The 13,020-nt window shown below is 43.6% G+C and overlaps 1 protein-coding gene across 7 annotated transcripts in view; it reads left to right on the top strand.

Annotated features, from left to right (window-relative positions):
- The window catches only part of VPS35L (VPS35 endosomal protein sorting factor like), a 101,613-nt gene that overhangs the window by 39,750 nt on the left and 48,843 nt on the right, over window positions 1–13,020 (top strand). For 6 of the 7 annotated variants that reach the window (XR_005785585.1, XM_040458912.1, XM_040458913.1 and 3 more), the window contains 4 exons: window positions 7,617–7,663; window positions 8,420–8,531; window positions 9,064–9,180; window positions 11,810–11,863. Coding sequence is in view for 6 of the 7 variants with exons in the window: in XM_040458912.1 (XP_040314846.1) it covers window positions 7,617–7,663; window positions 8,420–8,531; window positions 9,064–9,180; window positions 11,810–11,863 (330 nt within the window). In the remaining variant the exon portion in view is untranslated. The remainder of the gene's footprint in view (window positions 1–7,616; window positions 7,664–8,419; window positions 8,532–9,063; window positions 9,181–11,809; window positions 11,864–13,020) is intronic. The other variant, XM_040458914.1, reaches the window with a different exon arrangement.

Raw genomic sequence — 13,020 nt, 5'->3', positions numbered from 1 at the left:
TGCGTTGCTTGGTGGAGTCCCCCACTCATAGCACTGGAGTGTTTGTTGTGTTTTCAGGACTGTGGACATGATTTTTATATCTGTATGAGAGAACTGGGGAGGGGGGGATGTCAAAATAGCACCGGAAGGTGAGATTTTGTATTGTCTTAACTTCCTTTTCTTGGCCTATCTGTGTTTTCTAACTTTTTCAACCAAATATAATGCATTACTTCCATTTCAATTTTCCTGAATCCTGAAGTATGAGGAGAAAAAAAGGTGCATCTTAAATTTCAGGTGACTTTTTTTCCCATTAAGTTGATTTTAAATCAATATGTATGGAAGATTGAAAATTTGCTGGTCGATCTCTTTGATCTTCGGGTGTCTCAGCAGCCACATGGTGGCCCAGGCTCTTGGGAAGAGGTACCGCAAGCCTGACTAGAAAGAGAGGCGCCCACCTGTTCAGTTGAGTGACTAAAGCCTGTGAGCAGGCTTGATGGGTTTGAAAATTTGAAAATGGGAACACTGTTTTTTTTTCCCTCCTTATTTTAACAAAAAGGACAAATCGGATTAAAACAAAAGGTACATGTCATAAGGCATTCTTCCTTTTATTTTAAGCACCAGTAATCTCAAAGGATGGCGGAAGCTGGGAACACAGCTTTCCCAGGGAGTAAAACTCTAGGAAATCATTACTGTGCCAGAAGAAGTGATTAAAAAAATTAGGTCACCCGAATAATAATAAACTCTGATTCTTCGGGCACTTAAATACGGGACTTGCAGCATCACGTTAAAAAAATGTTAATCATTTTCAAAATGCAGAAGAATCCATGTCATTGTGGAAGGTGGTGTTGAAAATGGGTGTCTCATGCCTAAAAACTCTGAGTGGCTGGGATGTGTCATTTGGGACATTAGGCCATGCCTCCCAAACAGGGGGTTGTCAGTTTGGCCGAAAATACACAGGGCAGGCAGTAAGATAGGGGACAGGAGAAATGGCTTCAGCCATGAATATCTACCATATGAAATTTCAGATTGACATTTAAAACCAAAAAAAAAAAAAAAAAAAAAAAAAAAAAAATCAGTCATTATTTAGAAAGACTTTTTTGTTGTTTGAAGACAGGATCCCTGCCCCCCATACAACTGAAATAATATTATAGTAAGTAAAAAAATGGACTTATGCCCTCAATTTCAGGCACATTCTGCATGGAAAAAAGTAACCATCTCTTAAGATCTGTTTTTGGGCAGTGAAAACAAATCCCTTGGTAAGCTTTTCATCATTTTCAGTAGCTTTTCGTTTGTCAGAGAGGTGGTATGGGAGGTGTAGAAGGAGAAAGTTCTGGTCCCTGACATGAGTGGTGGGTCTTGTCTGACGGGGAATCCATGTGGTCCCTTGCTAAGCTGTGCAGTGCGGTTTGTAAATGTTGGATGAATGAAGAGGAAAGTGCATCTTTAGAGGCCGGACAGGCAGTCGGGCAGTGCTGGGTTCAGATTATGGCTGTGTTGCCTTGGGCTCCTTGATCTCTTTGTGCCTCAGTTTTACGAGCTGTAAAATGGGGCCAATGCTAGAACCTTCCCTGAAGGGCTGTCCGTGATAATACACATCAGTGTATAAGTGACCGTGATAATACACATCGGTGCGTGGCCAAGAGATAGGGACACCAGGCAAAGCAAGCGGCTGCCATCCTTATGTTTGGTCTCTGCGGGACTCACTGAGGCAGATGGGGGTCAGGAAACAAGTAGGGGGCGGGTTCAGGGAGTAAAGGAAGGGCCCAGGGAAGGAACTGTACACGTAGAGGCAGGTAAGAGGCATATTAAGGAGACCAGCATTACTGGAGAACAGGGAGAAACTGGGCTGGCTGGATGTGGACCGGGTTACAGAGTCGGCGAACGTGGTGTGGTGGAGATCAGGCAGAGCTTGAAGAACTTCCATCAGGAGGACGATGGGAAACAAGCAACACTCGAACCTCAGACTGGCAGGTGCGGACCAGGTGGATGAGAGAAAGAAGAAGGGTTGGTAAGCCGCGGAACGGGAAGGAGAAGATTTCTGTAATCAGAAAACCTTAATAAAAACACATATACTGGAAAGAATTTGGAAAAGACAGGTGAAAAGGAGAAAAAGAGCCACCTAAAATCCTGCCGTGTTAACATTTTGATATGTTTCCGTACTCCTGTTTCTCTGTCCGCTCCGGTTCTTGCTCTGTGTTTTTGTTTTAGAGGTAAGGATTTCGTGTGCGTAATTTTGTGGTGCTTTTCCCTCACTTCACATCAGAACAAATACCTGTTGTTAAGTTCTGTGACCCTCAGTCATGTCAGGAGGTGTTCAGAGTCGAATTTGTTGGATGTGAGGAGTGGAGGTGGGAAGTGAGTCAGAGATGCTAAGCCCTGGAGCCCTTCACATAATCACCTCTTCCTGAGGCTCTCTGGGTGCCAGGCCCTGCGTTAGTTCCATTGCCTGGTCTGCCTTCCTCATGCTCGGCTTCCCGAGGCTAGGTTTTGTTGTTATCCCTGTGATACAGATGAGGCCCCCGAGGCTTACAACTTGCTAAGGTCACACCACTAGAAACAGTCAAAGCCATGTAGCCATTTTATCGGTAACTCTGAACCCAGGAGATCTCTCAACTCCTGAACTCTTTCTAGAAACTGCTGTTAATGGCTATACCTGAGGAGGGATTTAAAGGCCCTAACAAACTGACCCATGGGACTGTTACCTAATGGGCATACTACGAGTTGCCCTGTAAATTCTCTAACACGTGATGCGGCTGGCGGTGCACAGGTAGCACTAGCCTTGGCCATTGCTGACTTCTGCCGAAGCGTATAGGCGTATCACTTTCATTCTTTTGAATTAGGAAAAAATTGCCAGTGAAAGAGAAATAATATGAGAAATTAAAATTTTCTCCTTGTAATGTGTGGGGTATAGGATTTCTTTTTATTCACTTTGAAATACTTTCTTTGAGACTTGGACTGGCGGGGGAAGGGACATAAGATCAGTTTATGATTTTGCCCGCCCATTACATGTTTGCTTCATTCAGAGAAATAAGGAAAATAGGATACGTATATATTCAATCTATATATATTTTTTAATGAAGCAGTACTTGTAAACACTGATTGGAAGGTTATGTAGCAAAAGCAGAAATACAAATCTGGGAGCACTCTTAGCTGCATGAGAGTTGCTCTCAATTTAGAAAGCTTTTAGAAACACGGTATTGGTCCAACTTCTTTTGCGTTTCCCGTACTTTTGAAGTAGGTAAATAACCCTCATCTGGAGATGACATTAAAAATCCAATAGTTAAATAAGATGGTGGTTATATAAACTCATATATATTAATGAATTGTCACAAAGATCTCCCCTTTCCCCGCAATAAAGCGTGAACAGAAAACCTGGTAGAATAGTCTAGTTAATGGTATTCTACCAACGTCAATTTCCTGGCTTTGATAATGCAATTGTAGTTAAGTAAGATGTCACCATTGCGGAGAGCTGGGGGACAGTTACCCAGGACCTCTGTTATTCTTAAAATTTCTTATGAGTCTGTAATTGGTTCAAAATAAAAAAACTTTTAAAGTGTATCAGCAACAATCAGAACAATAATGTTCTATGTGTGGTAGGGATTCCTCAGCCGTTAAGAATAAGGTAGATGTGTGTACTGACATGGGAAGAGGGAGGCCCATGCTGGATTCTTGAGTAAAAAAAGCAACTTGTGACCCCAGTGTGTACAAGATTATTCGTTTTTATAAAACAAAAAATCCCAAGCTGGGCTTTTACAAAAAAAAGCTATATATTCACAGGGTATAGACAAAGGTCTAGAAAGATAAACACCACACTGTTAACACTGGTGATTTCCTAGGAAGCAGGAGTTAGGAAGGAAAGCATTCACATTTTACTTACTATAAGGTGGTATGGTTTAAACTTTTTTTTCCATAATCATTTCTTATTATAGTGTTTTTTGTGTTTTTTTAAGTTTATTTGGAGAGAGAGAGTGGGAGCAGGGAAGGAGCATAAAGAGACAGGGAGAGAGAATCCCAAGCAGACTCCGTACTCTCAGTGTGGAGCCCGACCCCGGGGCTGAATCTCACGACTGTGAGATCATGACCTGAGCCGAAATCCAGAGTTGGATGTTTAACCGACTGAGCCACCCAGGTGGCCCCAATTTTTATAGTTTTTATGAAAAAACGAATATACAAATAAATGTAGGGGCCTTCTGAGTCTCCTGTGTCCTCTAAGTTCTGATGTGTGTGTACAAGCTAATATGCTGAGCTGCACATTTTCATGGTTTATCCCAGCCAATAGGCTTGTTTCGATCTCAGTCTGGTTTGAGCTATTGTTCCTCTTGTTCTTGCCAAAGATAATCAATCCTGTCACTTCTCAGAAGAAATGTATAACCTCTAACCGACCTGCCTGAGATCTATATCATTTGGCTCCGTGGGCACTTGTGGGCATTTTCTATATTCCTATATTATCACAGAGCTTTTAAAAATTTTTAAGTTACATTTTTGGATACATTTGTAATGCATTTGTATCCTGTGAAAAAGAGAACTTTTGACGCACTTGTCTTAATGGCCAGGATGTTTTGTCCATGTGTTGGCATTTGCCCTAATTCATCTTGTCAAAGGTAGTGGGCCAAGAGCTCGCGTGCGTGCACATGGGTGTGTAAGAGAATAAGCCACATGAGGGCATGGTTTTCTGATTTCCTCACTGCCTTGTCCCCAGTGCCTAGAATACTACTTAGTGTCTTAAAGTTTCTCCATAAGTAGGTATTGAATGTGTGATCATTTGTGTGTGTTGGGCAGTATCAGTCTGATAATCCTGTAGAATCTCTCTTTCTCAATCTTTTCCAGAAACCACTTTGATATTGGTCTCCAAGAATGACTTTTCAAGCATAAATATCCCACGAGAGGGTTAGGGAAGCCACTTGTGACATTGGCAACTTTATCATCAGCTAAGATGCTTCTGACTATAAGAAACAAACACCTAACTGGCCCTACAAAAATAATTCAGTGTGTTCTCTGACACAACAGGTAAAGGCCGTGGGCGAGGCAGGTTCTGTCCATCATCCTCAGATAGCAAAGTGGCTGCAGCCATTACAGTCATCACATCCAGACATGGCAGCATCCAGAGGCAGAAAGATGAGGAGCCTTCAGTTCCTTGGGTTCCTGTTTAAGAACAAGGAAACCTTTTCTCATGCGTCAGTTGTATAAATCCCCCATTAGCAAAGGGAATGAGACCACTGTGATAGGTTTGGATCTGTGTTAATTTGCTCAGGCTACGTTTTAATCCCTTCTGACTGTTATAACAAAATACCACAACTGAGTGACTGATAAGTAACAGGTATTTCCCACGGTTCTAAAGCTGGGAAGTGCAAGATCAAGATACCAACAGATTTGGTGTCTGGTGAAGGTCTGCTTCCTGGTTCATAGATGGCTGCCTTTGCTATGCCTTCATGTGGCACAAGGGAGCTTTCTTGGGCCACTTTTATAAGGGAATTAATCCCATTTGTAAGAGCTCCACCCTCATGACCTGATCACCTCTTAATATCCTCGCCTTGGGAGTTGGGTGGTCATTCAGACCATAGTACGTTGCCCTAACAGACTGGATGGCTTAAACAAAAAAAATATTTTCTCGGGGCACCTGGGTGGCTCAGTTGGTTGAGCATACAGCTTTGGCTCAGGTCATGATGTCTGGTTGGTGGGTTTGAGCCCCGCTTTGGGCTCTGTGCTGACAGCTCAGAACCCAGAGCCTGCTTCAGATTCTGTGTCTCCCTCTCTTTCTGCCTCTGTGTTGCTCGCAGTCTCTCTCTCTCTCTCTCTCTCAAATAAATAAACATTAAAAAAAAATTTTGTTGGGGCGCCTGGGTGGCGCAGTCGGTTGGGCGTCCGACTTCAGCCAGGTCACGATCTCGCGGTCCATGAGTTCGAGCCCCGCGTCAGGCTCTGGGCTGATGGCTCAGAGCCTGGAGCCTGTTTCCGATTCTGTGTCTCCCTCTCTCTCTGCCCCTCCCCCGTTCATGCTCTGTCTCTCTCTGTCCCAAAAATAAATAAACGTTGAAAAAAAAAAAATTTTGTTAATGTGTGGAAAATTTATTTTCTCACAGTCCTGGAGGCTAGAAGTCCAAGATCAAAGTGCTGGCAGTGTTGGTTTTTCATGAGGCTTGCACTGCCTTCTCACTGTGTCCTCACATGGTTGTTTCTCTGTGCGTGTGTGTTCCTGGTGTCTCTTCCTCTTAAAGAGACACCAGTCCTATTGGATTAGGGCCCCACACTTTGGACCTTATTTCTCATTATTACGTCTTTAAAAGCCCTACCTCTAAATGCAACCACGTTGGGCTTTAAGGCTTCAACATAAGAATTTGGAGGGGACCTAATTCAGTCCATAACAGCACCCAGCCTGATATTTGTGGTGCAGAGACAGAAACCTGAATGAAATCAGGGTTCTGGGGTACAGCCAGTATCTCCATCATCAGCTTTTACCTTAATTATTCAGGCAACACTAGGACACAAAGGGACACATCTGGAAGGGGTGCAGTTGCACTAAAGAAAACTGGGGGCCAGAATCCTGCAAATCTCATTTCCACCACTTACTAGGAAGTGACTTAAAGTATCTGAGCTGGGACTTTCTCTTCTGTGAAGTGGGAATGACTTAGGCGGGCCTCCCAAGGATACTGTGAAGCGTAAACAAGAAAAGGCAGCAGTGGTGCTTAGCTGGGAGCCTGGTGAGCACTCTTTCTCCTTAGTTCTACTGTTGACCTTGTCTGTGCCATTCAAAACCTTACCCAAACCACTGACCTAAAGGATACCTCTTCCATTGATTTTTTTTTTTTTTTAAAGAACAAGAGCTCTTTGATTAGAAGTACGTAATTGTCTTAAGATAGCTCTAAAGCCATTAACAGTATTCCAGTGAGTAAAACATTTACTTCCTTTTGGAGGAAATATATGCCTCAAAATTCGTTGGGAGGAAAAGTGATGAGGTTAGCCTTTGGTGCCAGGCTGCCTGGGTCATGCCTGGCCCGCAGTAGCTCCGTGTGTCACCTTGGTCCAAGCAGGCCACTCACTGTTACATGGCTCGGTCTCTCACCTGTGCAGTGGCAGAATAGAGAGCCTGCCTCCTGACTGGTTGTGAGAGGGGGGATCATGAATGCGGAGTGCATCTCACCATGGACAGTGGGCGCTAGCAAATTCTCAGTGAAATGGGAAGGACCTGGAGGGGGACGGTGCATCACAGGAGAGGTGGGGAGTCAAGAAACTTCCATTCTCATTGGTGTCTAGGGTTCAGGAGACCCCTCACCATCCTGGGGTAATCTTGCACGTGTGATGGTAGCACTTGGGTCCTCTGGCAAAGTGGGAGGAGACCCAGGCTTCACCAAGTCAGGTGACTGGTCCAAGGCCCCATTGTTGGTAGTTGGTGAGACTGGATTTGAGCCCAAGTGTGCCTGATGCCCTAGGGCATCAGGGCCTGAGGTCTTACCCATGATGTTTAGTGCCATACAGTTGAACTCCTCCCTGCCCCTGACTCCCTATCTTCGCCAGACTCAGAGTTCTGGAAATGGGCATGTGGCTACATCTGTTTTAGAGTATTACTTTGGAGATGTCTTTGTGAGAAATGTCATTTCAGATTCTCCAAGTTCATGGCTTTCATTATTATTTTTAATTAGGCCCTGCTAACTGAGATGATGGAGAGATGCAAGAAACTAGGAAACAAGTAAGTATTTTTAAATTCATAAAGCATGGTTTGGAAATGGAAGTCATTTGTTTTTGTTGTGTTTTGTTTTGGTTTGGTTTTTGAGCTTGGCATGCTCACGTGGGCAAGAGGGTCAGCAGAGCGCCAGGATGGCACAGAGGTCAGGAAACTGGAGTCTGATCGCCTTCCTGTGCCTGGCTCTACTCTTTCTCAGCTTTGTGAACTTGGGTCACTTACTTGAGTTCTCTGCCTCAGTCTCCTCATCTGTAAAATGGGTTTCATAATAGTCCTTTCCCCATGGGGCTGTGGTAAGTGGAAGGGTTGAGATAAATTCCATCTTCCTGTCTTCCAGGCACAAGAGGTTTCCCCTCTCTTTTCCCTTCTGTGGTAGATGTCCCTAAGTCACATGTCCCTAGGTCCCAGAACAGTGCTTTTTGTAAGAGATGGGGGTATATATTTGCAGCTTGGATCAATATTATTACTTGATGTTTAGTTTTATTAGTGCACCATGCTCATTTTGCATCTGTTTAAATGGATGTGATTGCTTGCTGTCCGTCAATCCAGCTAGCCGATTCAACATTTATTGAGTTCCAAATAAGTACAGCACACTGTGTTAGTCTCTAGAGGTTGCCTTTTTACTCCAGCCTTTTAAAATTCTTTTACAGCCTTACCTTTAAAGAGCTTTCATTCATCCTTCCCAGCAACATATGTGCTTAAAATTAAAGCACCTTTCATTAAGAGGAAGTTCTTCTGATATGGGGCACTTGGGTCTTGCAGCGCCTTGCTGTTGAATTCCGTGATGTCCGCTTTCCGGGCCGAGTTCATCGCCACGAGGTCCATGGATTTCATTGGCATGATTAAAGAGTGTGATGAGTCGGGTTTTCCCAAGGTAGGCTCTTGACCAGATGCTCAGTGGGAGAACAGATAGGCACTGTTTACCCGACAGCTCTCGAGGGAGATGGTCCTGTGTGGGGGTTCTTGGGCCAACAGAGAAAACAGGCATTGTTTCCGAAGAACATGCTGGAAGGTGAGTTAGTGATTGGGATTGTTAGATACATGTAAGTTGCTGCCAGTGTCTATTGAACTAAGTCTATTGAATTAGCTCGCTGTGAAGTATTTAGGAAAGGCTTGGGCTTCCATCTTTTAAAAATGTATTTTCACTCATGATTTATAAAAAGCTCTGTCCACAAGAATGTTGTGTCTCATGAATCAGAGCAGTGCACAGAGCCAGCTCTTTGTTTTGAGTGTCTCTAACTTGCATGTAGGGCTGCGGTAGAACTTCAGGAAGATGTTGAAAGATTAGCCATGAGATGAGCTAAGGGTTACAGCCTTTTTTTTCTCTAAGCCTCAAGGTGCTCTGATTTAAAATCTCCAGTATTGCAATGGTTTGCTTTTCTTTTTTTTTTTTTTTTTTTTTTAAGCATCTTCTTTTTCGCTCACTGGGGTTAAACTTAGCCTTGGCTGACCCTCCTGAGGGTGATCGACTCCAGATTCTCAATGAAGCTTGGAAAGTTATCACTAAATTGAAGAATCCACAGGTAGGTGATCATTCAGACCTCAGATAGACTGCCTTTTGTCCAAGTCTGGCAGTAAATTCTTGGTTTAAAAAAAAAAAGATATTTTCACTAATCCTACGTCTGGGTTTTTATTTTAAGAAATAATACTATTTAAAAAAAATTTTTTTTAATGTTTATTTACTTGGAGAGAGACAGACCGTGAGCTGAGGGGGTGGAGGGGAGGGGGCAGAGAGAGAGGGAGACACAGAATCTGAAGCAGGTTCCAGGCTCTGAGCTGTCATCACAGAGCCTGACATGGGGCTTGAACCGATGAACCATGAGATCATGACCTGAGCCAAAGTCAGACCCTTAACCGACTGAGCCACACAGGTGCCCCAAGAAATGATACTATTTTAAATTATTTTCGTTAACCTATAGTGGAGAATTGATAACTCTAAAGATATATTTCTTTGCTTTTTCTATCCTAATGATGTCTAATTCTTTAGGCTTCAAGATGTAGTAAAAGTGTAAAGTGAGAAAAAATATTTGAAGCTTTGAAAGACCTCTGCTCTGACTTAGCAAACAGCATCCAAATGCAGCTGTCTATAGTATTTGGATTTGAAAATATCAACTGATTAGGATATTCTTAAATGGAAGCTCAGCAGCCAACGTATAATTAGCAAAAGGGAATTCTAATTGTTGCCCCTTGGACGGAGTTGTGGAAAGATGGGTTCACTGCTGTTAGGTGCTGGAACAGTATGCAGCGATGGCCACAGTCTTGTAGAGTTTGGGTTTCACGTCTCACCGTCCTCGTGGGCGACACATCAGCAAGTTACGTGGCCGCCACTGGGTAAATGGCCCTGCCTGTCTTCGGCTGAAGGACCAGCTGGGCAGACTTCACCACCCTTCAAACCATTCCTCTCCTGCCAGCAGCATATCTCAGCTTGGCTGCTTTAATGGCACCACAGACCAGGTGGCTTGCAAACAACAGAAATTGATTTCTTGCCCTTCTGGAGTCTACAAGTCTGGAATCGGGGGGACACCGTGGTCGGATTCCGGTGAAGGCCCTCTTCCGGATTGCCGATTGCCAGCTTCTCCTCCTCCCTAGGTGGAGAGGGAGTGAAGGGGAGAGGGTGTTCTGGGGTCCCTTTTATCAGGACATTAATCCTATTCATCAGGCTTCAACCCTCATGACCTCGTCACCTCCCAAAGGCCCCACGCCTAATGCTGTCACATTGCGGGGCTACGATTCTCAGCATATGCGTTTTGGACACAAACATGTAGACTGAAACACAGCAAATAATTGAATGTGGGTGTGTAGCATTTGACAGTCATTTACCAAGAAGGAAATATTAGAGTTCAGTTATAACCTCCTTGCCAGTCACCGCATTTACAGTAGTGGTTGAGAATACTGATCTAACTTAGAAAAATTAGAAGCTTGTTTACAAAATCACATACCTATGTTAAGTTGAACAAAACCCTCACTAAACTTCAGCTGTTGAAATTCTGTTTAACCCGAGTGGCTAACTAAAAAGCTTCTTTAGGATGCAGAAGTCCAAAGTCTCTGGGCCTGTGGGGTCTGTCCCTGAGTGCTTCAAAGCACGCTTACATCAGAAGCCCATGTTAATGGTTTCCTTCAGTCTATAACTTCACATGGCCTCATTAAGTTCACCTTCTCAGCTGGCTTTTCTTGTGTGAATGACATAAGTGTTTTCTTCCCTCCCATTTTCTCTTTTTTTTCTTCTCCTTAAAGTGTCAGAGCAGAAGAGATACACTTGCAGACTGTATTTTTCCTCCAGCATTTTTTTTTTTTTTCACATGAGTGTTTTCCAGGGAAGGCAGCTCTATTTAGCTGTTAACTGCCATTTCCATGACCATCCCAGTGTCTCTCCATGGGTCCCCCACCCCCACTTGAATCTAACACAGAATTTCCTACCTAAAATCTTCAGTGCTTTCTTAACCTTTTTACGACCTGTACATCACCTCTCTATCAGAAAAAGAGTTTATGTTTTGTTTTGTTTTTAATTTTTTTTTAACATTTATTTATTTTTGAGACAAAGAGAGACAGAGAATGAATGGGGGAGGGGCAGAGAGAGAGGGAGACACAGAATGTGAAGCAGGCTCCAGGCTCTGAGCCATCAGCCCAGAGCCCGACGCGGGGCTCGAACTCATGGACCGCGAGATCGTGACCTGAGCTGAAGTCGGACGCTTAACCGACTGAGCCACCCAGGCGCCCCAGAGTTTATGTTTTAAAGGCAGGATGTCTGTTTTTTTTTTCTCAGAACCTGCAAAAATCACATTTAAGCAAAGCTCTTCAACCAGATCCACGGTCAGTGTCTCTGTTGAGGTGTGGCCAGGACTCCTGACTTTGATCTCTGCTGCCCTTCAGTTTTTCCCAGATTTCTATTATGGCCCAAGTAGTTATTCAGAAATGGAAGTCTAGTTAGTTTCCAGCAACTCCTGTGTTTCTATATAACTTTTGCTTCTTAGGGTAAGATAGATCAGTGGGCTAGACTTTTCTGTAGATGAGCCAACCAGTCTTGGAATTCCTATCACTTGTCATCTCTAATGATGATCAGAACCCTTGAAGGGATCTGCATGTGATGAGCTTTCACTCTAGGGTTAGCCATGGTGTTCCTGTTGTAGACACATCTTTACTTTTTCTCTGTAGGACTACGTTAACTGTGCTGAGGTATGGGTGGAGTACACCTGCAAGCATTTCACGGTATGTGCGGCTGTGGGATCGTTTTGGGAAGAATTATGGGTTTTTTTGTTTTTTTGATATCTTTTAATGTTGGTTTGTTTTTGAGAGAGACAGAGTGTGAGCAGGGGGAGGGGCAGAGACAGAGGGAGACACAGAGTCCGAAGCAGGCTCCATGCTCTGAGCTGTCAGCACAGAGCCTGATGTGGGGCTCAAACTCACCAACTGTGAGATCATAACCTGAGCTGAGGTCTGATGCTTAACCAGTGGAGCCACCCAAGCGCCCTTGGAAGAATTATGTTTTTATTCGTGTTTATAATAATAAATAAGGCTAGAATAGGCATTTAGGCATTTTACAGTGGTAATCGTCCTTAATTTATAAAAATGGCATCCTTTTATACTATAGTGTGGTGGAGGGTTGATAGGCGTACTGTCACAAAAGTGTCATGCTCACGTGCAAATTGGGGAAATGCTCCATTACCAAGGGAAGCAGTTTTTCCCCCATAGGATCCCTTAGATGCTTACATTCTAAAGTGCATTGGGATTCTTCCTGGGGGTCCAGGAAGTAGCATTTCTCAAACATATTTGACTTACGTGTAATTTTTTTCTAAGCAGAGGGACTTCTTTCCCTGTGCCCAGACCAGAACCTCAGTCTGGGAAATACTGTGTGTGTCAGAGAGCAGACCTTAGAAGCAGGCAGGACTGGGTTCACATCCTATTGCCAAAATGCTTATTTTCATCCGCTGTTAAAAACTGAATTCAGGCATTCATGCCGAAAAATGCATGTATTGTGAATTTGCTACCTAAGGAAAGTATATCCGCGTGATCATGGTCCATATCAAGAAGTAAGGCATAAGCCCCCAAGCTCCCTGGACTCTGCTCCTAGCCCCCAGCCTTTGGGGGCCACCATCCTGCCCTCTAACTTGATAAATTGGTTTTGGCCTCGTTTTAAACATTATATAAGGCTGGTCTGTTGATTTTGTTTATTTTGTCCAATTTTTGTTTTATCCTTATTTTGGAAATTTCAAACATATGATTTCCCTTATAATCCTCACCCAGAAATGACCAACTCGTGACAAATCTTGTTTCATTTATATCCTTACCCCTGGATTGTCCTGAAGAAAATCTCAAATATTGTGTTTTCATCTGTCAGTTTTCAGCACATGTGTGTTAAATATAGG

The sequence above is a fragment of the Herpailurus yagouaroundi genome, unplaced genomic scaffold (assembly GCF_014898765.1).
Source record: "Herpailurus yagouaroundi ecotype Mexico unplaced genomic scaffold, PumYag 222, whole genome shotgun sequence".
NCBI classification, from domain to species: domain Eukaryota; kingdom Metazoa; phylum Chordata; class Mammalia; order Carnivora; family Felidae; genus Herpailurus; species Herpailurus yagouaroundi.
The sequence above is the reverse complement of the archived record's forward strand: the minus strand, read 5'-3'. Positions and strand labels throughout refer to the sequence as shown.